Below are 26,893 nucleotides of genomic sequence, written 5' to 3'. Positions count from 1 at the left end.
TGTTGGCTCATGTCAAGTTTGTGGTCAACCAAGACTCCTAGATCCTTTTCACATGTACTGCTCTCAAGCCAGGTGTCACCCATCTTGTATTTGTGCCTCTCATTTTTTTTGCCCAAGTGCAATACTTTACATTTCTCCCTGTTAAAATTCATCTTGTTTGTTTTGGCCCAGTTCTCTAATCTGTCAAGGTCGTTTTGAAGTGTGATCCTGTCCTCTGGGGTGTTAGCCACCCCTCCCAGTTTGGTGTCATCTGCAAATTTGATCAGGAAGCCCTTGAGTCCATCATCCAAGTCGTTGATAAAGATGTTGAATAAGACCGGGCCCAAGACAGAACCCTGTGGCACCCCACTAGTCACTCTTCTCCAGGATGAAGAGGAACCATTGATGAGCACCCTTTGGCTTCGGTCAGTCAGCCAGTTACAAATCCACTGAGTGGTAGCATAGTCAACACCGCATTTTACTAGCTTCTTTACAAGAATATCATGGGGCACCTTGTCAAATGCCTTGCTGAAATCAAGGTAGGCTACATCCACTGCGTTCCCTTCATCTACCAGGCTTGTAATTCTGTCAAAAAACGAGATCAGGTTAGTCTGACGACTTATTTTTCAGAAATCCATGCTGACTATTGGTGATCACAGCATTCCTTTCTAGGTGCTCACAGACTGTTTGCTTAATGATCTGCTCCAGAATCTTCCCTGGTATTGATGTCAGACTGACTGGGCGGTAATTATTTGGGTCCTCTCTTTTCCCCTTTTTGAAAATAGGGACAACATTTGCCCTCCTCCAGTCTGCCGGGACTTCGCCTGTTCTCCAGGAATTCTCAAAGATGACTGCCATCATCTGTAACTAAGCAAAGTTCTACTGCCTGTGTTTTCTGAATGCTGTATAGAAAAGCACATGAACCCGACCTTCGGAGAGTTTGTAAGTAAACATTTTTTAATTTATCAAATGTGTGGTCTTTCCTTATGCTAGGAGAAAAGGGGACTATTTTGGAAAGAATTTGGGCATATTTTAAAGGTCTAACAGCCTAGATTTCCATGCTTTAATTTGCTGGATGTTTTGTGGTTTTAAATCTCTGCTATGGTTCTTTCACCAAAGTGTACCAACAGTAAGTCACCACAAAGGAGAACACAAAAGACAAACACCTGGGTGGGGTGCCACTGCCCCTCCCCTAGCTAGGCTCTGCAGTGGCATTTCCTGGAGGAGTCCTACCCTACTTCCTGATGATGAAGCCCTGCAAGGGCTTTTTCTCAAAGAATGACCTAGCTAAGCCTGGCAGGACCACTTACTCTATGGCATTAACCCCTTCATGCATTTATCAGACTTAGACATGTTGGTTATGTGGCGCTGGTAATTAAAAAGAAAGAAAGAGACTTGCTGCTGGGAGGGAGAGGCAAGTGCACAGCGGCAGCACGAAAAGGGTGGGTGGCAGCGGGGATGCTTTGCCTCAGGTACCAGAATGTCTCCTGCTGGCCCTGCTTTGGGCTATGAACATTGCTGTGAACCCCTTCAACTGAGCCCAGAAATGAACTGTCAGCAAATGCACTGTTTTTGAACAAGGTTTTTGTGCACTCTGCTTTGATATTAGTATATAATACACACAAATAATTTTAGGAGTAGTGGACTTACAAAAAAGGAATATCTAAAGGGAAATGAAATATGAAAATTTATTGTGAGTGATGACTAAGTACTTAATGGTAGTAATTCACAGAACAGGTCTTCATGACACAAACATTGTGGCATTGGCAAGCCAATTACAAATGCACTTAAAAAAAAATGTTTCCATCAAGTCCACAAGTAATTGCACTGAACCTCTTGATAAAGTGTAATAATTCTGCAATTCCACACTGTAGCCTGTCTTTGAAGTTTATTTTCTTTGAGTGTCCTTCCTAGAACAAACTTCAAAGGGAGACTGCAACATGAAACTTCACACACCTGCACACAGAGACACACACATCCAGGATAATACTTTGTGCATCTGATAAAGCAGATTAATTCATAATAATACATAATATTAGTTGTTATTGTATTAGTTGTTAAGATGAATCAATACACCGTGTTGTTTTTACGTACCAGAAAACTGCATCAGCAAATTCCTAAGGATAAAATGGTAGAGAGCTAGAGAACCATGCCCTTTCCATTGTTCGAAAAAGGCTTATTTCCCTCTAGATGCACTTTAGTGGGAAAGGGGAAACACATAGACTTAGGCTTCTAATGGGCTGAGATGAGCACTACCAAACGAGAAGGTGGGCAGATGACATAATTGTAGTGACAGATGGCTCACCCCCTATTTAGGAAGGAAAGCAAGGGGCCATATTGGACCCTGGACACCTTCAAGAACCTGGTCTGGTGGGTGTGCTGATAAGTCTTGCCAGCTCCTGGAGAGGATTCTTTGGCAAGCCTTCTTGTTCAAAGGTTGTTCCAATGGCAAAAGCTAGGCTGCCTAGATCCATTTCATTTTGCTCTCCTCTCTGGGACACAAGGCAAACTTTCAGAGAACCTCTCAATTCCAAGCACAGGGCAACCTTCCCCAACTCCGAAATGCAAACTGTGCAGCAGGTACAGCTAGAAAGCACTTCAAAGTGGCCTGACCCTGGCTTAGGTGCCACTCATTCTTGCCTCGGCCCATACCTGCTTCTGGAATTGTGTGCATGTGCATAAATTAGCTCTGTTGCCATAAGGACTCAGGTGGCAACCATCTCTCCCCGCCCCCATATTCCCCTCCTACCATGGCCGTAACTAGGGGATGGTGAGGTGGGCCCCCACCAGGGGCACAGGCAATTGGGGGGGCGCAAAATCAGCTAAAATTATGTCCATAAATATAAATATCAATTATTGCCTCATAAGAAATGGTTTTAAATAGAGGGTGAATTGAATAGTTGGAAGGGAGGGGGTTTGGAGGAGAGGTGGAAAGAAGAGAAGAACTGGCAGATGTGATCTCAGAACCACTGGCAGTCATCTTTGAGAATTCCTGGAGAACAGGCGAAGTCCCGGCAGACTGGAGGAGGGCAAATGTTGTCCCTATTTTCAAAAAGGGGAAAAGAGAGGACCCAAATAATTACCGCCCAGTCAGTCTGACATCAATACCAGGGAAGATTCTGGAGCAGATCATTAAGCAAACAGTCTGTGAGCACCTAGAAAGGAATGCAGTGATCACCAATAGTCAGCATGGATTTCTGAAAAATAAGTCGTCAGACTAACCTGATCTCGTTTTTTGACAGAATTACAAGCCTGGTAGATGAAGGGAACGCAGTGGATGTAGCCTACCTTGATTTCAGCAAGGCATTTGACAAGGTGCCCCGTGATATTCTTGTAAAGAAGCTGGTAAAATGCGGTCTTGACTATGCTACCACTCAGTGGATTTGTAACTGGCTGACTGACCAAACCCAAAGGGTGCTCATCAATGGTTCCTCTTCATCCTGGAGAAGAGTGACTAGTGGGGTGCCACAGGGTTCTGTCTTGGGCCCGGTCTTATTCAACATCTTTATCAACGACTTGGATGATGGACTCAAGGGCATCCTGATCAAATTTGCAGGTGACACCAAACTGGGAGGGGTGGCTAACACCCCAGAAGACAGGATCACACTTCAAAACGACCTTGACAGATTAGAGAACTGGGCCAAAACAAACAAGATGAATTTTAACAGGGAGAAATGTAAAGTATTGCGCTTGGGCAAAAAAAATGAGAGGCACAAATACAAGATGGGGGACACCTGGCTTGAGAGCAGTACATGTGAAAAGGATCTAGGAGTCTTGGTTGACCACAAACTTGACATGAGCCAACAGTGTGACGCGGCAGTTAAAAAAGCCAATGCAATTCTGGGCTGCATCAATAGGAGTATAGCATCTAGATCAAGGGAAGTAATAGTGCCACTGTATTCTGCTCTGGTCAGACCTCACCTGGAGTACTGTGTCCAGTTCTGGGCACCACAGTTCAAGAAGGACACTGACAAACTGGAACGTGTCCAGAGGAGGGCAACCAAAATGGTCAAAGGCCTGGAAACGATGCCTTATGAGGAACGGCTAAGGGAGCTGGGCATGTTTAGCCTGGAGAAGAGGAGGTTAAGGGGTGATATGATAGCCATGTTCAAATATATAAAAGGATGTCCCATAGAGGAGGGAGAAAGGTTGTTTTCTGCTGCTCCAGAGAAGCGGACACGGAGCAATGGATCCAAACTACAAGAAAGACGATTCCACCTCAACATTAGGAAGAACTTCCTGACAGTAAGAGCTGTTTGACAGTGGAATTTGCTGCCAAGGAGTGTGGTGGAGTCTCCTTCTTTGGAGGTCTTTAAGCAGAGGCTTGACAACCATATGTCAGGAGTGCTCTGATGGTATTTCCTGCTTGGCAGGGGGTTGGACTCGATGGCCCTTGTGGTCTCTTCCAACTCTATGATTCTATGATTCTAAGAGCTAACTTGTCAGTGGCTGGGGGGGCACAATCTGGATGGTTCTGCCAGGGGCGCAAGATCACCCGGCTACGGCTCTGCCTCCTGCCTCTGAAACAGGAGCTTCCAAAGGGAAGAGCTATTTAGGGCAAGTTGACTAGCACTGACCAGCAACACCGTTGTGGGAATCAGCAGGTGTAGTGGTGAAATGCCTGTGCATGTACCTGTCTGCTGTGGCCCAATGTGTCCACTTCATTTTTTACTTTTATTTTGCAGGGAAGGCCGTCCTTAGAGAACGTGCCCTCAGTGAGAGAGGTGCCCCTTGCCACTCTCCCTTTGGGCCATATCTTCTGCCTTGTCCAAAAGGAAAAGGCAAGGCAGGTGAAGGTGAAGGTGAAGGTTGCTCTTCTCACTGCTGAGAGAGGGAAGGTGGTCAGCAGCAAGTGGAGGGGCATAGCCCAGGGCTTTGGGGTCAGTGCAGTGGGTCCCTTGCTTGGATGGGGGGCCTAAGCAGGTGCCCAACAATGTCAACCCCTGGTGCCAGCTCTGATGCCAATCCTAAGCTATTGAGAGACTGCCAGCTCACCAGTATACCCTCAGCTTTGCTGGCTTCCTCATTCAGCCTGCCCGCTCAGTGGCTAATTTGGCTACGGAGCCTCCTCCCCTGGACCACCAGTCCTAACAGGTTCTATGAAAGCATCACCATCCATCTGTAGCCCAGGTGTGAGGAACCTTTGGTCCTCCAGGTGTTGCTGAAGTACAACTCCCATCAGCTCCAGCAAGCATGGGAGTTGCAGTTTAGCAACATCTGGAGGGCCAAAACTACCTCACACCTGGCGTAGCCAATGCCTCCGCAGTAGCAAATGCTGGTTATGAATCTACATTTGGGAAGTAATCCCTTGTGACAAGCAGGAGGAAGCTTGCTAGGACCAAGGAAAGACCCTGCAGCACTGATATGTTCATAGTTTTCCAGCCTCGAGATTCACAATGCATGGATGGCAATGACGTTTAAGGGCAAAGTCCACCTGCCCCATGGACATCTCTTGTTCCCAAAGGTGCAAGGTACATCTTCAGCTTGGCTATGTGATTAGATGCTTTAGCTCAGAAACTAGAAGGAAAGATGCAAGATGTAACATGGAAAATCCAGCTCCGGAACAGAGCCAAATGACATGCTCCAATAAACCCATTTTTAAAAATAGCTTTCTATGGTTTTGATCAGTTTGATCAGTTTATGCATCCTTTTAAAAGTGTTTAAATTGATAAGATGTTCTGGCTGGGGTTCTGCATCAGCTTTCTGCTTTAAAAAAAACATTCCCCTTCTCAACTGCTATTTGCCCTGAAATTAGCAAACAGCTGCAGTACCTTCAGAGCAAATTGCAGCTAAAACAGGGATTTTTTTCAGGCAGAAATTGGCATGGAATCCAGATCCAGGAAGCCTTGTGGCCACTTTTTCTTCAAAATAAAAGTAGCCAGTTTAAGCACATTTTAAAGGTGGGTTGGTTGTGATGTGTCATTTGGAATATTCAGATGGTGCACAGACATGTGTTTTTTATTTTTATAGTTTTCAATTGTTTTTAACTGTTTTGTGTATTGTGGGGGAGGTTATTTGGCTGTTTCTGTTTTTACATAGTAATTTTATCTTGTAAACTGCCCTGAGACCTCAGGTATAGGGTGGTATATAAATTTAATTATTAAGAATAATAATAGCCTGAGACAGGCCTTTTGTGGTTCTGGCACACTGGTGCCTATGATGCCCCCCTCACTTATTTCCTTACCTGGCATAAAGTGGGGTGGTTTTTATCTGTCTGGTAAAAATTGTTATTTTTTCCTGAGTTTTGTGCCAGCTCCTGCAGCCAAGCTGGTGCCAAGTGTATTGCTCTGCTTTCCTTAGGACCACATCAGTTAAGCTGATCTTCTCTGGGCAGCCCAGGACCTCCCTGCACACTGCCACAGGCAGGCTTGTGACCCATGAAGGTCACTTCAGTGCTGCTAGCACAGCAAATACAATGTAGGAGGCAGCAGTTACGGGCTACCAGTCTCGGCAGCCACAGCAGGCACGGTGATTTTCCAGCCGTTCCTCTTCACCCCTGGAGACTCACTCCATTGTCTCTCAAGACAGATGAATGCCAACAACAACAACAAAATTGGCTTTTTAATGGCTTTTGAATAAGTTTTCGGTGGTTAGTTTTTAAACAAGCCCAGAGCATTCTGCTATTTGTCTTAATTGTTCTGTTGTAAATTGGTTTAAAAATAGGTTTTATGCCACCTTGGAAATTTAGTGTTGAAAGGCAGGATAAAACAATATTGAACAACTGGATAAATGTCTGCTGCTGGCCCCTTCCCTTCTCTCACCTCAAGCTGTGTGCTGGCTTGATATGCTTGCAATTGCTTTTTTGTGTGGCAGGTGCTTCTCAGATGGCTTATTCTATAATCCTTGACACGCTTGCAGAAAGCTCCATTCAACTCAGTGAGTTACTTATGAGTAAGCATGCACAAGATTATGCTCTTATAGTCTGATTGGGAACAAGCGGCTGCAAGGGTTATTCCTAGCAGCAGCCTGCATCTCAGTAATAGGAATTGTAGTCTGGGCATATGGGGGCAGTTTCAGCCTGCACTTGAAGGTGCCAGATGGTTGCAAAAAGCCTTTTTGGGGAGGCGCGCAGGCTTGCTATTTCAAATTCCAACCCAAAAGCACACTCTTGAATCACGTAGAGATGAACTGCACCCCCTCCCAAAAAAACCACCCGGGGGGGGCATCGGTGTAGCCAAGGGGCAGCGGCCCCCCTAAATCAAGTAAGTAAATAAAAATACCTAACTGACCAATCCTGCCACAGATAGCTTGGTTCTGTCCCCCTAACATAAAGCCTCTCCCCCCCCCCCCCCATAAATCCTTGATACTCCCATGGAGAGAACCCTGTTATATTGTGGGAATATCCGTTATGAACAGATAGGAATTTGGCCAAGTATGTACTCTTACTGAACTGTATAGTTATTTTGACACAAATTTGGGGCTGTTCCCTTCACTGAACTGTAAAGATGTTTGGGCAAGACTCCTCAGGGGCAAATTAAATTGGTTTAATTTAGGGCTCATCCACCTTTTTGCTTGACCCATCTTTTGATCACATTGTGCACCGATTAATTCCCCTGGACCTGAGATTTTTCTTGCTGCTCCATTGCTGGGCCTTGTGAAAATCTGAGCGCACCTGCTGAACTGAAGCTCTGTTTAGTGAAATATCTCTTCGGATTTCCCACGAACCTGATAAGATCCAATTCAGCAGGTAAGATTGGATTTTTGCAAGGCACAACTACGAAAGACAATAAGACCTGGGGAAATTTGATGGCACACAATGCAATCAAAAGACAGGTCAAGTGAAATTCTTGGCGAACCCTTGGTGTCTCCCTCATTGGTGCTAGTTAGGTGTTATGAGTTACACCCAGGCAGAGATCCATTTTCAACCTCTTTTCTACCAAGCACTTGGGGAATTATCACGGACCCTAATTTAAAAGGGCACACACAGATTTTTTTAAACAAAGCTACAATCAGTGATGGGGGGTTGCAGCTGCCCACCAACAATAAGTTGTTCTGGGCAGCAGACTGAGCACCTGGTGACGGTCTCCCTGTTACTGTGAGATGCATAGTATTTCTGCTTATAGTAATCACCACACATAAGGAGACCAAATGTGAAGAAGTATAGGGTGGCTTTATACTGCTATAGATTTGTGGGGGGGGGGGCCTAAATGATAGGATTTTAATTATTTGAAGTGAAGTGTAGGTGGGTTCCCATGAGGCAAGACACAGTCAACTACAATAACCTTTATTGAACTACATAACTGGGAAACAGGGGCAAAGCAACTGCTTATATACATTTCTGAAGGCCTGGGCCACTCCCACTCCCAATGTGATTGGCTGTCTAAACTCCCAAACTGCTAATCACGACTCAGAGTTCAAGGGCCAATGGCAGAGGTCTAAATCCTGAAATGTTCTGTGATTGGACTACATGTATTGAATCAGAACACAGGAGCTCAGAATCCTTAGTCCAGACTCAAGCTCAGGCAAACACAGACCACTGAATACCCCAAGTATTGTAGGGACAACAGGAGGTCGGTGGAAAAGTACAGGCTAATTTTTCTTTCCAAGTCAGGGACTAACCTGGGATAGAGCCATTAACATGACAAAAGGTGTTGATGGCCCATCCAAAAGGAATCTTGAGCCTGGGCAGACAGAAGTTGCCATGGTGATGGGGTGTGTGTTTGAGGTGACACAAAAAGAGAGTCTTTTGAGCAATATGTGCTGGGAAGAAGGGTGAGATAAAAGACTAGGATCCATCTTTGGTAGGTTGGCTGAAGACTGGAGAGATGGCTTTGACTCCAGGGCTGCACTGCTGTGGTGAACAAGCCCCATTTGCCGTGTCTCAATTCTCCAAAGAACACAGGCCCTGTGTCAGTGCCTGGAACCCCATAGACTTCTGCTGTTGCTTGACAGAGAGTAGGGCTAGCGCCCAGCTTTTGTAACAATATTTAACAGATGGGGAATTTCAGCCAGTGCAGCTTTGCAATGACATAATCACAACTGCAGCTTTCGCCAGCCTGCTACCCTCCAGATGTTTTAAAAAACAACTTTCCATCAGCCCAGCCTAGAAGGTACCCACCCGGCTGGCAAAGGCCGTATATGGAGCGGTATCTCAGTTCAGTTGCAGGAGGGATGACTGGCGAAATGAAGGACTCAGGAGAATGAAGAAAGCAGAGAAATAAACACTGGAAGTTGGAAGGGAGGTGTTTGATCCTGGTAGACAAGTGTAGGGTGCATGTAGGGTACATAACTGCCACTGCACAGCTCTGCTCTCTTCTCTTTTTCATGCCTGGCATCCCAGTCCCCCAGGTCGATTTCCTCTGGTGACTCCCTTCCCCACTAGGCACTGGAGAGCTCCAGCAACTTCCTCCAGGCTGTGTGTCACACTGAGCCACTTTTGTGCCTGCTGGAGGTGGCCCTTGACCTATCTGAGGCAGCAGGAGCATGACTCACACGCGTGGGGACTCCAAACAAAGCAAGTGAGGAAGAGATTAAGGGCTGAGTGCAGCCGCCTCCAGCCTCGTGACTTTGTGATATCTTCCCTGCCAATCCCACCTTGCTTTCCTTTCAGTTCACTCCAGACAAAAAGGACTTAAATTGGTGTGGGTGGGTGAGAGAGAGAATTTTCTCTTTAAGCACAAATCTGCCACAGCAGAGCGTATGCTATCGCCACCCAGGGCAGGTCTGTGACACGCAGGACGCACAGGAGCAAGGGCGAAGAGGGAGCCCAGTGGGGCTTTGCCAGCCCTCCCTCATGTGCCAGAGCCCAGCAGAGGAGAGGGACAGCAACATTGCTGCCGACTCTCCTCTCCCGCCCCTGGGTCAGGCCTGACCCAGAGTGGAGCTGCGGCCAGCTGGTGGCGCTGGGCCATCACACAAGGAAGCTGCTTCCACAGCTCCCTCACGCACCGGAGCCAGGCCCTGGAGGCCCTGCCTAGGCACGGCTTCCTGCCCCACAGCTCTAGCCTTGATGAGGGAGCCTGTTGTGGGGGCGCCTGGTTGTGCCCTCTCAAAAAATGCATCCAGGGCCATGACCCCTGCAGCCCCTCCAGGCTACGCCACTGCAAACCTGATACTCTTTTCCCATGTGCCAGGGAGGTGACAGTGCCAAGCAGACTCTGTGCAAACATATTTCATCTGTAATCCACGCTCTTCCTACTCCTTTTATCACATTCTCCTCCTACCTGCCCATACTGTTTGCCTAGGTACTCCTGATAAGTGAGGGCCCACCAAACTAGAAATGATATTATTCGTGTATTTAAGGTTTGTCGGGTGAGCACCCACTCTCCCCTGAATTGGATCAGGATTGTGGGGAAGCAAAGTGTTAAATTCTGCCACAGTCCTGATATACCACACCTATCTGAAAAAGCAAAACAAGCAAACATATAAGATCCAAAGTTGTCTATTTGCTTTTAACACCATCTTCAATAACATCCAAGATGCTTCATAGAGGTGCAGAATTCACCTTGCGGCATTTCAGAGTGGGATATTGATATATCTTCCCCCTTTCTTTGAAAAGGACCCTTATGACTAAGAATAATTCAACACAGGGATGAGTGGAACCCATGTGTAGAACACATGAACAGGTTTTTCAGTGCAAGTACATATATTACACACATACTGAGACACTGTACCCAATCTGAGTCTTCAAGAATCCACCCGAATGGAAGACTCCCAGAAGTGATGAGGACCATGCAGATTTTGTGCTAATTCTACACTGAAACACTTTATACAAAATAATTCTGTAATATGCAAAAACCCCACAAAAAACTCACAAATTTTAAAAATAGCTTTCCCTACATAGGTTCCTACATTCCCACTCACTTTATGTTCAAGATCAGTGCTGTTTCTAGAAAAAAAGGTGCCAGAACGCACCATGAACACCTCCCTCGTTCTCTTACCAGGGCAATGGCGCCTACCTGAAAGGTAGAACTGAGTTTCGGTGAGTTCCAGCTGAGAAAAAGCTGTTTAATATCAAATGTATTTGTCATACATAGCTCCAGTGGATGGTGGGGTGCCACAATTCTCAGGTGTGGCGTAGTGGTTAGAGTGTTCGACCAGGAACTGAGAGACCAGGGTTCAGATCCTCACTCAGCCATGAAACTCCCTGGGTGACCTTGGGGCAGTCACCTTTTTTTAGCTTAATCTAACTTACAGGGATAAAATGCAAGGATAAAATGGGGAAGGGAAGGACCATGTATGCCATCTAGACTCCTTGGAGCAAAGGTGAGATATAAATGTAACAATAAAATAAATTTTTAAAATGGTGGTCTCACTGACCTGTGGACACTGACCAAAATCTTCCAATAAAGGTACTGCATAACCTTGGCTCTGTCACCTTCGTCTTGTACTTGCATGGAGAGGGGTGAAGCAGTGACACACCTTTGAGAGTTGGAAGTTGATATTTTTCAGAAAGAATGTGGCATGTGCCTTGGCTTGCTTGCATGAGCCTGGAGCAAGACGTGCTGCAGCCTGAGGTGGAAGAGCAAACTGCATCCCAGATCTGGTGTTTGGAGGCAAGTCCTTCCGCCACATCATGAGTCGGCCTGCCCTTGCGTGGAGCACACTTGTCCAGACTTTTAAGAAGCTAGCAAACCACCTGGGATCCCGAGTTCAGGCTTGTGCAGAGAGGTGGGGACAGCCAGCTTCGCTTGCCCCAGGCCTTGGAGGACGAAGGCGGCTGAGGAGCCCTGCCAAACCTACGCTGTCATGGCAAGAACGCCCCATGCCAGAACACCCCAGCTGACCACAGACTGAATGGACAAAATGCCCCTGCCAGTCCTTATGCACTGCAAGGCTTCGATAGTGTTACTGTGCACCTAGATCAGATGAGGTGGTGACATCTCATGAACAAGACTCCTGCCCCAGGTCTCAGACAAGCTCTGCACAGGTCTGCCTGAGCTTCTCAAACACCTGGGTGTAAAGGAGGTTCTGGTGATAGCAGCCGTATCCTAGTCTGACCTGATAAATTGCTGCCCAGGGACCTTATGGTGAAGGGTAGCAATAAATCAAATGAAGGAAAACCACAAATATAGACTTGTTCCCCTTTAACACGACTGAGTTGAAGTCATGCACTGTAGCAGTGGGGCAAGACAAATAGGACATAAAAAGCTTCCCTGCACTTTTCTTGTTTCTTCACTTGGATGCAATGCGCAAAGATTCCTCTAAAGGAGAACCTTTCCCACCTCAAGGAAAAAAATGCCCTTTTTGTTTTTCTTTCATTGAATCATAGAATCATAGAGTTGGAAGAGACCACAAGGGCCATCGAGTCCAACCCCCTGCCAAGCAGGAAACACCATCAGAGCACTCCTGACATATGGTTGTCAAGCCTCTGCTTAAAGACCTCCAAAGAAGGAGACTCCACCACACTCCTTGGCAGCAAATTCCACTGGCAAACAGCTCTTACTGTCAGGAAGTTCTTCCTAATGTTTAGGTGGAATCTTCTTTCTTGTAGTTTGGATCCATTGCTTCGTGTCCGCTTCTCTGGAGCAGCAGAAAACAACCTTTCTCCCTCCTCTATGGGACATCCTTTTATATATTTGAACATGGCTATCATATCACCCCTTAACCTCCTCTTCTCCAGGCTAAACATGCCCAGCTCCCTTAGCCATTCCTCATAAGGCATCGTTTCCAGGCCTTTGACCATTTTGGTTGCCCTCCTCTGGACATGTTCCAGTTTGTCAGTGTCCTTCTTGAACTGTGGTGCCCAGAATTGGACACAGTACTCCAGGTGAGGTCTGACCAGAGCAGAATACAGTGGCACTATTACTTCCTTTGATCTAGATGCTATACTCCTATTGATGCAGCCCAGAATTGCATTGGCTTTTTTAGCTGCCGCGTCACACTGTTGGCTCATGTCAAGTTTGTGGTCAACCAAGACTCCTAGATCCTTTTCACATGTACTGCTCTCAAGCCAGGTGTCCCCCATCTTGTATTTGTGCCTCTCATTTTTTTTGCCCAAGTGCAATACTTTATATTTCTCCCTGTTAAAATTCATCTTGTTTGTTTTGGCCCAGTTCTCTAATCTGTCAAGGTCGTTTTGAAGTGTGATCCTGTCTTCTGGGGTGTTAGCCACCCCTCCCAGTTTGGTGTCACCTGCAAATTTGATCAGGATGCCCTTGAGTCCATCATCCAAGTCGTTGATAAAGATGTTGAATAAGACCGGGCCCAAGACAGAACCCTGTGGCACCCCACTAGTCACTCTTCTCCAGGATGAAGAGGAACCATTGATGAGCACCCTTTGGGTTTGGTCAGTCAGCCAGTTACAAATCCACTGAGTGGTAGCATAGTCAAGACCGCATTTTACCAGCTTCTTTACAAGAATATCATGGGGCACCTTGTCAAATGCCTTGCTGAAATCAAGGTAGGCTACATCCACTGCGTTCCCTTCATCTACCAGGCTTGTAATTCTGTCAAAAAACGAGATCAGGTTGGTATGCATTTGAGCTCAAACTTTCCCTATCAAAGTGACTCAGTGTCAGTTGGTGACAACTGTGCACCAGAGTTTAAGGAGGATGTTGACAAGCTGGAATGTGTGCAGAGGAGGGCAACCAAGATGATCAAGGGTCTGGAAACCAAGCCTGATGAGGAACAGTTGGAGGAGCTGGATATGTTTAGCCTAGAAAAGAGGAGATTGAGAGGAGATATGATAGCCATCTTCCAATATCTTGAGGTCTGTCACATGGAACAAGCTTGTTTTCTCATGCTCTGGAGGGCAGGATTTGAAACAATGGCTTCAAGCTGCAGGAAATGAGATTCCAACTAAACATCAGAAAAAACTTTCTGACAGTAAGAGCTGTTCAACCATGGAATGGACTCCCTCGGGAGGCGGTGGACTCTTCTTCCTTGGAGGTTTTTAAGCAGAGGCTGGATGGCCACCTGTCATGGATGCTTTAGTTGAGATTTCTGCATTGCAGGGGGTTGGACTAGATGACCCTTGGGGTCGCTTCCAACTCTACAATTCTATAGGCAAGCCAGGAGTTCCCCATCTTATATTCGTGCAGCTGGTTGTAGACAAAGCTTCTGAAATATGAGAGGTCCTTAAAAACAATGAATGGGTGGCACATCATTCAGACAGCTACTGTGTCACTTGGGCATCTGATTGGTGCACCTCCAGGAGAAGGAAGAGAGCAGTGGAGGGAAATAAGGCTATTGGCCTGACAACATGCCTCTCCCCACCTCCCCTGGGTGTCAGGCTCAAGACCGATTGTGATTCCGGCTTGTGTTACTTTTTTTTAAAAAAGGTTCACAGTACTTTTCCATGTACAAAATGCTTCATAGTTGCTTTATGCTCATTGCTTCTGTATTGGATGTTCATAAAACACAAGTTGTGCGGTCGTCTTTATCACTGTGACAAAGCTTTTTCGACTTACTTAGCTTGACATTTGTTCTGCCCTCCTGGGTTCTATTTAGAAGCTGCAGGCACCCAGACCAGATAGTAGACAAGAATGCTCACCAGCAGGAGAGATAGCATGGCTATAGAAGAAGCAGCTACAACTATAGCTGTGCAGGATTCTGAAAGTGAGAAGAAATGTAAGAGAAGAGGAAAGCAGGGAGGCGGGGCAGGCAATGTCCCTAAACATCAGCAAAGGTAACAGGCAAACTAAATCAGCAGTGGGGAGCCTGTGGCCCTGCAGATGTTGCTGAAATGCATCTCCCATCAACCCCAGCCAGCATGACCAAGAGAGAAGGTTGATGGGAGTTGTAGTCCAACAACATCTGGAGGGCCAAAGGTTCCCCACCTCTGATCTAGATCCAAGGGAGAGAAAAAACACAAACATTCATCATATTGCCCAACTTAGGCCAAGGTTCTCCGGAACATTAATGAGCAAATTGAATACCTCAGTTTCAATGTGTTCAACAAACTTGGTGTCACAGTTCTCAAACAGTAAATTCAATGTCACTTTATGTCCCACAAAATTAGCTCTGAACATGCAGTGAATTTAGAGAACATTATTGCTGAATGGGCATATCTGATTATATGTCAGCATCAACTTTCAGTACCTGAAAAGTTATATTGTACTTTGGAGGTTGCCCTGCAAAAATCTGCTCTTTAAAGCTGAAGCACAACAAAGGGGAATTCAGATTTCCCCCAGATTGCCATTTACTCTGATTTAGCTTTAAAGAGTGGGTCTTCACAGGGAATACTAATACAAATTTTATTATTTATACCCCGCCCATCTGGGCGGCTTACATAATATATAAAACATAATAAAGCATCAAACATTAAAAACTTCCTGATACAGGGCTGCCTTCAGATGTCTTCTAAAAATTATGTAGTTCTTAATTTCCTAGGCATCTGAAGGGAGGGCATTCCACAGGGCAGGTGCCACCACCGAGAAGCCCCTCTGCCTGGTTCCCTGTAACTTCACTTCTCACAGTGAGGGAGCTGCCAGAAGGCCCTCGGAGGAGAGGAAAGCTCTGGAGCAAAACACGCACACACAAAGAGTGCTTGGACATGGAGCTGTGCCTTGGAAAGTGTGGCGGGCAGGTAAGGGTGGGTAAGATGCTGGAGAGTGGCTGCCAGTCTGAATAGTAATTACAGAGCATGCTGGACATATAAGGCACTTTGGATATATGAGTGAAACCTTATGCTGCAACACTTTACCTGAACTGTGCCCACTCACTTGCCCTTGTCACTCAGAGAAGGGAGAAGACAGTAGATGAGCAGCCTCCCTCAACCTGGCACTCTCTAGCTATTTTGGACTACAGTTCCCATCAGCCTCAACTGGGGGGGGGGGCTGATGTAGTCCAAAACACTTGCAAAGCTGGAGAAGGCTGGTTGGTTAGGAAGGAATCTGTTCTCTCATCAATGTATTTGTATTTGTTTGTGCGCTTAAATTATCTGTGGCAGCTATGCACTTATGCTACTTGAGGACAATGGTTCTTATACATTATGGTGAGACTGAAGCTGCACAATCCCAAAGTGGAGAAACTCACTTAAATGTTGCAAGCCCTAAGCTGAAGCATTGATTCAAATAAAACAGTGGCTGGTTGGTTTGTTAATAAGGTGACTCAGAGCACGTTATGCCTACAAACTCACCAGCAGTCCTGAGTGCCACCTTGTGGGATGCGGCAGTGAAGGGCTTTTCGTTGGGGCTGAAATCCAGCATTACATGACAGGTGGCCGCCTTTCCATGGTCCCACGGTCCCAGGGTGATGGGGTGGGTGACTGTAACGTTGGCACGCTCAGGCCTGGTATAGTTCCAGAGTTTCTGTGAATGTAGCCTCTCCGCCCCTTTGAAGAAGGTCACTGTGAGCTTGCTGAGGGGGGCCACTCTTACAATGTGGCATTTCAGGTTATAGTGCCAGCTTTGGCCTGTGGAAGACTTCTGGAGCTCCATGATCACCTGCTCTGGAGGGTCTGAAATAACACATAAAGCAAGGGAAACATTAAGATTGCCAGGCAGCCCACTGGGCTTCCATGTTCCTCTCCTCTGTCCACTGCACTGCCAAGATCTGAATGCGTCAAATGCCTCTTGGCAGTGCCACCCTTGATTCACACTGAACTTGTTAGTGTTGACTACACCATCCTCATCAGACCCATGGGGGACAATGCGCATGTGCTGAAGATCATCTAAGCTTTTTATTTTTAAAAGGATCTCTTGCCTGATGGTTTGCAGGTTTGTGATGGCCAATGGTTTTTAGCAAACAAATTTGAATCACTGTACAAATTGACCTAATCCGCACCTCCCAGAATATGCTTGGTGCAGATTGCCACCTTCCAAATCTGCTGGTACAATTCTTAGTTCAAAAACATTACCAAAATAAATCTTAAAACTAGTATTGCAGGGCAGAAAATACATTTAGAATTGCAATTTTGGGGGAGAAAAATGTGTTTAAAGCCTGTATTTAAATGCTAATTTTCATACTGATTGTTTTGTTTAAAATTATAGATTAATATGAAAATGGGACAGAACAGGTTTGTGAGTAAGCGTGTACAAAACTGACATGGGACAGAAATAGACTGACTTGTCCATTTTATTATAAATATTTACCAACAGCAGGCATGTGGCCCAAAGAGAGCACTGCCTAATCTTCCAAGGGCCACATGGCAGTGGTGAGCCAGAGGCAAGAGTGAGCTGAGCAACGACTGTGACTCTTACCCTTGCAGAGCTACATCTGAAGCCTGCAAACGCCAGAGGTTTCCACACACATACAGACCGCAAGCACACCTCTTCATCCACCCTCCAGGCAAGCGACAGACATTGTCATAGTTCAAGGACAGATTCCTCCAGGAGGATGCAGGAGGGAGTCTGAGAGGGACGTGGCATGGGTGGGGTCACCCTGAGGGTCAGAAAAGAGGCTGGGGTGGGGGGGACATTTAGTCTCCAGACCTGAGGTACCCCCACCCCTGCCTATAGCTTTAAAATGTTATGATTTTGTGGCAGGTGGAAGACTCCTCATAATCCTAAATGTAGTAAATTTAGCTGATTTTGGGAGTATGCAGGGAAGATGCCAGGTCAGTGGGAATACAGGCTAAATCAGTTCAGGAGATTGCAAAAAGAGATGCCATTAAAATAAGCACAAGGAGAACTAAGTGGCAGGCCATTAAGACCAACGGACCATGCAGATGAGAAGTGGGCAGAAGCAGAAGAACTGAGAGGGGAAGGTTGCCAGGGTAAACGGGGGCAGAGGGTGTCCTTTTCCAACAGAGATTTTGGGTGGAAGGGTTTCTGGGAAGAAGGGGAGGGAATGGGCAGAGCTCCATGCAGGGACGGAAGGGCAGCAGCCAGCCTGGCTGGCTGGCAGAAGCAGGCTGTGGCAGAGGGATGAGGGGATGGTGCTTAGGATGCCTCTGAATCCACTGCTGCTGTGCTGCTGGGAAGGAGAATGCTGTGAACTCTCCCTCCATCAAGACTCAAGTTGCGAATTGTGTACAATGAACCATATATCTTAAAGACACTGATCTCCACTGTGCCTTAATTTCTCAACAGAAATGCAACCCTGGTTAAGTGCCAGGACCTCTGGGATCTTGCTACCTCTCGGAAGGGATTGTGATGGCCTCTGTAATAATATCTATATCAAGTCACATGTATGAGAGTGTAGAGGGACACTTTTTAAAAAAAATAATGGGTGGCTCCCATTCCCCCCCCCCCCCAGTGCAGCTCCTGACTGGGTGGTGAGAGAAGTAGAAGAAGAAGAGTTTGGATGTGATATCCCGCTTTATCACTACCCGAAGGAGTCTCAAAGCGGCTAACATTCTCCTTTCCCTTCCTCCCCCACAACAAACACTCTGTGAGGTGAGTGGGGCTCAGAGACTTCAGAGAAGTGTGACTGGCCCAAGGTCACCCAGCAGCTGCATGTGGAGGAGCGGAGACTCGAACCCGGTTCCCCAGATTGTGAGTCTATCGCTCTTAACCACTACACCACACTGGCTCCCAGAGGGGGAGAAAAGGTACTCTCAGGCTCACCCACACTTGTTCTGTTCCTAGAGAGCATGGATCTCTAGGAGACTTGTCACTTTCTCCACACCCTTCCTAAGGAAAATTTGCTCTTCAGCTCTAAATCAGAGCAAACATCAATCCAGAGAAAACCCAAATTGCCATTTGCTCCAACTGAATGTGAAAGAACAGTTTTCTCCAGAGAAAAGCAGCAGGACAAGAGGAAGTGTGGATTAGTCCTCAGATACAACATTGAGACAAGGCTACGTAGGTTGTAGAGGCCCAGTAAGCCTCACAAAAACCTGTGCTTGTACAGACTTCTGCTTGTCCCACATCTAGAAAGTACGGGCCCAAAAGGTTTTCCTCTTGCCCCGTTCCATTCCAAGGGATAACCCACTCTTTAGCGATAAATTGGAACAAATGGAAATCTGGGAAAAACCTGAATTGCCGTTTGCTCCGATTGAGCACTAAAGAGTGGTTTCCCTGGGGAAAAGCAGTAGGACAAGAGGAAAGTGTGGATAAGCCCTTAACTCCTCAAAACCAGACACTTGTGCTGCCATAGCCACCATGCCCCAAACTTTCCCTGGTACAGACACTTACATGCCACTCTACTTTGATTATTTGATGCCTTTTCCAAGAAGGGCCCTTCCGGCCTCAGGTCCAGAGCTGCATGGCAGGTGACTTCCTCCCCGTGGTCCTTCTGCTGAGCGGTGATGCTGTTGCTTGTCACCACAACACTGCCGGCTTCAGGATTCCTGTGGTCCTCAAAGGTCTCCACATACAGCCTCCTCTCCCCTTGATACAAGGTCACGGTGAGGTTCCGGATGGGGGCAACATTGAAAACTCGGCAAGTCACATTATACTCCTTACCCACCTCCACCTCGGGCAGCGGATCCAACACTACGCGCTCCGGAGCTCCTGGAACAGAATAAAAAGTGACAACTCTTCATTTGTTTATCTATTTTAGAGGGGGCAGAAGAACATAAGGGTGAAGGTTCTGCCTCTCTGTGTCTCCTCTGGAAATAATTCTTCCTGCGTGCTCCCAGGACAGAGGGTGGTGTGCCCAGGCCTTAAGGATGAGGCCCATGAGGTCATGAGGCAGCCCCTCTCAGCCCACTTCCAGCTTCCTCCTTTGCAAAGTGTGTTGAACCAAAGGTGAACTGTTCCAGAAGCTTTGCTAACACCAACTTGGTAGTCAAGATAACCCCACAATTAACTGGTGGTTGTTGTAGCAGTGAGCTGATTTATGCTTATATTCACTTGCTTTGATATAGGCTAAATGGCTTTGCTGTGATGCTATCCTTACCTGTGGGCTTGGGATACTGGGCTCTGAGCCCAGGAAGGGGAACTACCTGTCAGACTTGGGTATTTGCCACCTATGCCCTCATCTGGGCAGGTGAAGCAACGGGAAGCCTTAGGCAAAGTGACAAATGCTGCTTTGTGTGTGAAGAATGTTATGCACCTTTGCTTGGGCACAGACAAGCCATCTCTCTGCTGTGGTGTCTGTCCCACATCTGCAAAGGCTTGGGAAGCTGGCAGGCTGATTTGCAGTAGGTAAGTCTATACCTTTCTTTACAAAGCTCTGGAACTGATCACTCTGGCGCCTTTGACATCCTTCTCTAGTGTACCTACACCCCACCCCTCCCACCAGGCCTCTTGGGACGGACAGCAGAGCCAGAGCAGTCTGGGCATGCAGTCCCTCAGAATTCCACCAGAGGGCGAGAGCCAGCCAGAGGGGAGGGAGGGAGAATAAAAAGAGCATTTTCTGAGCTAGAGATAGAGGCCGGGGTTTTGGTCAGTTAGTTAAGCATTTCTCTTGCTTTCCTTGATTTCCCATTGCCCTCCCTTGGCCAGGCCCAGAGATAAAGCTAGAGATAGAATTTTCAGGGACAGTTTTGGGAGGAAGAGTTGTTGAGTTGATTCTGCCCAATGTGTGTAACATCCACTCTGCGGAAATTATCTACAGCGAGAGAAAGGAGAGAGCCAGTGGGGTGTAGTGGTTCAGAGCGGTAGACTCGTAATCTGGGGAACTGGGTTCGCATCTCCGCTCCTCCACATGCAGCTGCTGCGTGACCTTGGGCCAGTCACACTTCTCTGAAGTCTCTCAGCCCCACTCACCTTCTGGGAGAGGAAGGGAAAGGAGAATGTGTGCCGCTTTGAGACTCCTGAAGGGAGTGAAAGGCGGGATATCAAATCCAAACTCTTCTTCTTCTTCTTTTGGCTTAGCCTGGAAGACAGTGTGGAGTGTCTTGGGAGAGCATTCAGACAGGAGCTAACCGGAGGGCTAAGGCTGAGCCAGGAGAAGTAGAAGCCGTGAGGACACCGTCTCCTTGGGTCTCCTTCCAGCGAGAAGGGGAGACTCCCAGCGCAGCAGCCTGGCCAAAGATGGGCAAGGCGGGAAGAGCTGCTTCCGTCCGGACAAATGGAGAGGTTGAGAGAGACAGAGGCTGGCTGGCTGAGGGAAGTCCCTTCCCCGGCCAGCAGCAAGGGACAGGGGGCTCTGCCAAGAGGCGTCTCCTGCCCCCGCCACCAGCGGAGAGGCTACTGTGGCCCCGGCACAAGAAGCGCCACTCAAGGGGGTCCACTGGACCTGTCCCTCCTGGAGTCCCATAGCCTGGGGAAAGGCTGCTCTGGCACCAAGGGGCTCAGGAGCTGGAAAGAGGCTGTCACCAATCCACTAACAAACTCTGGGGCCCTGTGTTTGCTGTCGTGAGAGGACCTCAGCAGAACGCAAGGCGAGCAAGAAGTCACTGAAGAGGACTTGTTTTGATCTTTTGTGGGCTTTTGGCCCTGTGCTACCTGAGGAAAGGAGCGCAAAGCTGGAGCAAGGGCCTGCTGGTCTTGTCATGTTTAGGCATGTTTCACCACCACCCCTCCATCCAGGGATCATGGGGCATTTAGTGTCCAACTCCTTCAGGATGCACACAAGAGACAGAGCTCCTGTATGTACATTCTGTAAAATAATCAGCTGAATTATGCAAAACAGCATCCTGACATGCACAAATAACGGGGAAATGGAAATTTGCTTTGTTTGCTTCCATCACAAATGTTCTCACTTCAAGTCCCTGAAGCCAGACTTCCTTGATGGGTGCCAAAACCAGACTGGATGGGCTTTGCAGGGGGAGGTTTTCCTACTGGTTATCTTTCAATGTGGAATTCTTTCCTTCAAGAAAGTCAGAATCCATGCATCTCCTAAAAGCTATTTCTGTTTTAGGATTATCATCATCACCCGTCTTTGTTTGTTTTGTATACCGCCCTTCACCTGCAGATCTCAGGGGAATTCACAACGTTGTTTTAGGGCTAAACTGAGCTGGCGGAGGTGGAGCTGGGAATGTCCCCTGCCTGAAACCCCCGGAGATCCACTGCCTGTCAGTGCAGACAATACTGAGCCAGGTGGGCCGATGGTCTGACTCTGTATTTCTTATTTTCCTTGACAGGACTCACGACAGCTTACAGATAAGAACAAGAACCATTAAAAAGTCCATTATTAAAATACAGCTGAATATTGGTAGAATTAAAACGATATAACTATATGAAATCTGTTTAAAACATACCAATAGTTACCATAAAAGCAGCACAGCACCAGCCCTTTCAACAAAAGCAGTCAGTAAAGGGCTGCTGGAAAAAGAAAGACTTCCCTGCCAGTGGGGTGCACATTCAACCACTTTCTAGTCTGGACTCCTGCCGGATTTGAATCTGTGGCTCTAAGCAGAGGAACCCCCCCCCCCCCTGTATTTCACTGAGTAAGCTCCACTTCCCTTCAAGGTGAGCTGAATGATTATTCCAAGGCAGTCTAAAATATGACTTACGGTAAACGGTGATGGCTGCTTCCTGAAATGTATTACTTTGACATGTAGCATAACACTGTGGTTTTGGTTCCCAGCTGCTGATGTTGGTGAGGCTGAAGGCTCTCCAAGTAGGTCCGTCCCCTGCTGGAGCATTGTTTAAGCTGGTCTCCAGGGCAATGTTCTTGCAACTGGCACTGCAGTTTAATACAATGGAGCCTCCAAATTCCACCACAGGCTTCATGGGCCAAATCCTCAGAAACTCCTGCTCCTGCGGAGCCCCTGAAAACACAACAGATACAACTTGTATGAAAATGCAATAATATAGCGGGGAGGGTATATAAATGTTGAGGAAATGTTTGGGGGAAGCAGGGGCACTGAGTAGGGGGGAGTGGGGGGCCAGGCCCCCATATTTCTGATTAAAGGGCCAGGACACCCCAAGTTCTTTGCATCACATGCTTGCATCACATGCGCAAACCGCAGAACATCAGCATGCCCCAGAGCGTGTGTGAATGATGTCAGCATGCTGCGGCGGGTGCTGACATCTTGAATACCTGCCACAGGGAATGTGCGTACAGTGTGCTGACGTTGCGTGGCCCTGGGCCTCCTTAATTGCGGGAGGAAGTAAGGGCTTGTCCACAGTTCCTCTTGCTCCACTGCTTTCCCCTGGGGAAAACCACTCTTTGGCACTCAGTCAGAGCAAATGGCAACTCAAGTTTTCTCCAGATTGACGTTTGTTCCAATTTAGTACGAAAGGACAGGTTTTCCCTGGGAAAGGAGAGGGCAAAGGGAAAACTGCTCAGACTCGTGCCTGGAAAGCACGGGTCAAGCAGAAAACTGTATCCCATAAGAGAGGAACAGACAAAAGACAGAAAAAGGTATGCCAGGGATGGGCGAACTTGGGGAGAGTGTAGCAGGCCAGGAGATCACTGGAGGCCCAACTGTCCTTTGTGGCTAGGAGGGCCCTTTACCACCTGCCTGGTTTGCCACGGACAGCCATTCCCAGACAGGGAAAGTCTGTTCACTGTAGTACATGTTTGTGACCTTGAGGCTAGATTGCTGACCATGTGGGGTTGCCCTGGATCTAGTTCAGAAGCTCCAGCTGGTGCTGAACACCGTGGCCAGAAGGCTGTTGGGAGCTTCTGGTTGAGAACATGTGACACCATTGTTAAAACTGCTGCCCCTGGCTGCCTATCTGATACCAAGCCATGTTCAAGGTTCTTGTATTGATTACAAAGCCCTGAACGACCTCAGGACCATCTGCAGGAGTGTCTCTAGTCATTCCCTGCGCTGGTGAGGCTCATATGACAACAATGAGAAACCAAGCCTTTAATCTTATCCACCCACTCCTGTGGAACTCTGTACCAGACATGGGGGAGGGGGGGGTCCTCAGCAGCGTGTGCACACGCTGCACATGCTGATTTTAATTGTGCAGCCTGCTGGCGTGCTCACGCCACTCTCACACACCCTGTGGCATGCGCATGATGTGCTGACATCACTCGTGCATGTCACGTGGCACCAGCCCCTTAAATTGTGGTGGCAAGGTGGCATCCTTGCTGCCAATAGAGATACAGGTCTTTTCTATAAATCAGGGGAAATTGTCACGTTCTGAGAGCAGAAGCAGCCAAGCAGGCTGGGAAGGGCTGGGACGGCACAGTCATTTGGGCCTCCTAAAGTTATTCAGGCATAACTGCTAACTGGGGAGTCACTCTGGCAGGGGACTTGGCAGCCATTTTCTCTTTTGTTCTCTCTGTAAGATTTCAGTCAGAGTCCGTCCGCCTCAGTTGTGAGCAGAGTCAGTATGGAATCTCAGTCAAACTGTTTGGAAGCATGTTGTTTATGAAGAAGTTTATTTTAACTCAATAAAGCTCTTATTCTTTCACTTAAAAACTCTGCATTATTAATTTACACTGTGCATCAGAAATGAGGCTCCAGACCAAAGAGAGTCACAGACAATTTGATTTGGTGTCTTGGGTTGGGTGAATCAATTTTCACTTTCTGCTACTCTCCTTTCAGTGCCCGCTGCTTTCACATTGCTTTCATTTTCAGCCATGCTCATAAATATTTCTGGTGTGCTCCTGAATGGAGCGTGGCCTTATAAGTTTTCTCCCTTTTGACGCCTCAGATTTGCACAAAACCAGCTATTTGCACAAATTACTGTATTTTTCCATGTATATATTTTTTCAAGTTTAAAATTGGGGGTTGTCTTATACACAGATAGTGCATATGGGGGATTTCCTTATCTGGAGTCCCCCAAAATAGGGGTCATGTTATACACAGGGGCTTGTTATACATGGAAAAATACGGTACATGAAAAATGGTGTGCCAGAAATGGCCTGACTGTACACTTTTGTGTATTTGCTGGGTGGAGTTTTTTGTGTGTGTTTTTAACCCACCATGGTGCCCATGCAGCCATCTGTGTGCCTGCCCCATCTGTATTTCATAGTATAGCAGAACCAACAAATTAGAAGGCAGGGACAAACACAAAAGGGAATGCCTGCTGCTATGGATGGGAAAGACCTAAGCTGCTCTTCATACACAGTATGTGTGGCTGTGGACTGGGGGGGTCAGCCTCTAAACGATGCCCCAAAGTGGACAAGCCCCTCTAAACAACCCACAGGCATATCAGAATAAATGCTCATTGCAGTACAACTTGACTTCCCAGCAAATCAGAATGAATATCAATAACCGCTAAATATGCTTTGTGCAAGCAAATCATTGCAAATGCTGAATAAATAGCTTCTCTGGAGGAGCCTTTTGAAATGGGGTTGAGCTGAGTGTACAGTCCCAGTTTCGGAGCACCGACCTGGAAATGCCGTGAGGGTCACAGCACACCACAGAAAGTCAATGCAGAGCTTCCAGGATCTCATTACTGTTAAGAAAGAGAGAAAAGCAGAGTTTTAGCTTCCAAAAGAATTATCTCCAACCAACCTTTAAAAGGAATCCAAGGTTTTCCCCTTGGCTTACTTCTTCTGGTTTAGAAGCATTGCCCAATGACCCATCGATGAGTTTGTAAAGTTGTCATCAACACCAACCCAAATGCTTAGGAATGTACATGAAATAATGTCAAGAAATATAAATATATAACCAGCAATTTTCTCATCAGGGGCATATGAAGCCGCTTTGGGTCCATTGTGTCCAGTACTGTCAATTCTCTTTTCAAACATCCTCTCAGTGAAGATCTGTCAGGATCCCAATCTAGTTTTTTTTACACTCCAAGTTGATTTCTTTTTCTTTTTCAGCAGTCTTGTAATGTTTAAAGTTTGTTGCTGCTGCTTTCTGTTTTCCTTTAGATTACTGCAGTTTAAACATGATCTTTTGCCTCTCTGACGCCTATTTTCCCCTCTGCATTTTCATGGTGTGAAGCTACCCTGAATACCCTTTGAGTAGCAGAGCAGGGCATTAATTACTTACTTGCCGTGCAAGTGTGGGCATCTTCAATCATAGAAGTAAGTCCCACTAAGTTCAAAGGGACTTTCTCCTTTGTGTGATTGCAGCCATACTTATTCTAACTTAATTCTTTCCTTTCATTTTGACTTCTTGCTGTCTTTTTAACTGATTTTAATTTTTAATCAGTTTTGTAATCTTTTTCAATGAGGTAAGGGATATATACATAGCAGATAAACAATTGAATTGACTTTGTTTTTCTATTAAGTAGCAACACAAATCCCATAGATTTACTTCTTTTCCTTCACCATGTTCCTCTCCTCCCCTTGCTCTATGAAACTCAAAGATATACATGAGGTTATTCAATTTTATTCTCAACAACTGCCGTGTCAGGTTGGCCAGGCTGAAAGAATGATGGGCCAAACAAGACCACCCAAGCAGCTTCTGTCAAAGGCAGCAGTTTGGCTTCCATTATCCACCCCCACCTCTGGCTAGCTAGAACAGGAAATCCCAGGGTTTGTGCACTTTTCCCAGTCTCCAAAAAGTGACACAGAGGGGGCTGGCTCACTTACCTGCCGGGATAGTCACAAAAGTGGCTGGAAGAGTAAAGAGCACCCAAGCAAGACAAATGGCAGGCGGTGAGGCTGGTGTTCTCTCCTTGCTGTGAGACTGCAGGATGAGCTATATGAATATAAGGAGAGCAAGCAACATGCAGGAAAGATAAGAAGGCTTCTGCTGGTGGTGGGCTGAGGGCGCTGTATCCTTTCTGCTAGAGGAAGATAAGTCAGCAAAACTCAAGAGTGCCTAGAAAGAACATTCTGGAGGAGCAGGCTAGGTACAGCCTAGCCAAAGCAACTGCTTTTAGTAAGAGAAAGAGTTGGGGGAGGAGGTGAATCTATCAATTTTGCTTTATCTCGGTTTCTCATTTTCCCGGCCTTCTGTTCAGTTATCCACATTTTGCATTTGTGATGATGTTTTTTAAAAGGATTCCTTATTAACAATTGTGAGCATTTTAATGAAAATTTCTTGTAATATACGCATTTTTGTATGCAAATTTGACTAATATTTTCACTTTCCTCTAGTGCTTTTCAACCAGTGCACCGTGGCACCCTGGGGCACCTTGAATGTTGGTCAGGGGTGCAGTGGGCAGCGCCGGCCTCCATCCCTCCCTCCCTCTCTCTTTCCCTCCCTCCTCTGATGCCCTCTCACGTCTCTCACAAATCCAGAGATTTGTGCAGCTGTTTGTTGTAGCGGCCCTGGCCTTAGAGAAAGTAAGCATGCGAGTGAGGACTTTCAAGGAGAGGAGAGGAGGCTGAGGGAACCCTCCACAAGGGAGGGTGTCCAAAAGAGGGGTGGGGGCTGACAGCTCAGCAGGCAAGG

General features: G+C 46.9%; 1 protein-coding gene across 4 annotated transcripts; it reads right to left on the bottom strand.

The window, feature by feature from the left end:
* Window positions 1–13,072: 13,072 nt before the first annotated feature.
* LOC308467082 (intercellular adhesion molecule 2-like) lies at window positions 13,073–26,382 on the bottom strand. 4 transcript variants are annotated; one of them, XM_080988495.1, is made up of 7 exons: window positions 26,086–26,382; window positions 24,933–24,998; window positions 22,151–22,408; window positions 18,942–19,259; window positions 16,001–16,321; window positions 14,331–14,472; window positions 13,073–13,576 (listed from the first exon to the last, which is right to left on the bottom strand). In XM_080988495.1, the coding sequence occupies exons 2-6, from the start codon at window positions 24,994–24,996 to the stop codon at window positions 14,363–14,365; spliced, it is 1,071 nt and encodes a 356-aa protein (XP_080844621.1). In that variant the 5' UTR covers window positions 24,997–24,998; window positions 26,086–26,382; the 3' UTR covers window positions 13,073–13,576; window positions 14,331–14,362. The 4 variants fall into 4 exon arrangements, with proteins under 4 accessions (XP_080844621.1, XP_080844622.1, XP_080844620.1 ...); XM_080988496.1 differs by having other exon boundaries at window positions 13,076–13,367; XM_080988494.1 differs by lacking the exon at window positions 13,073–13,576 and having other exon boundaries at window positions 14,232–14,472.
* Between the last annotated feature and the right edge of the window lie 511 nt (window positions 26,383–26,893).

The sequence above is a fragment of the Podarcis pityusensis genome (genome assembly GCF_964106645.2).
Source record: "Podarcis pityusensis genome assembly, chromosome: 17".
Taxonomy (NCBI): domain Eukaryota; kingdom Metazoa; phylum Chordata; class Lepidosauria; order Squamata; family Lacertidae; genus Podarcis; species Podarcis pityusensis.
This window is presented reverse-complemented; position numbering and strand designations above follow the sequence as displayed.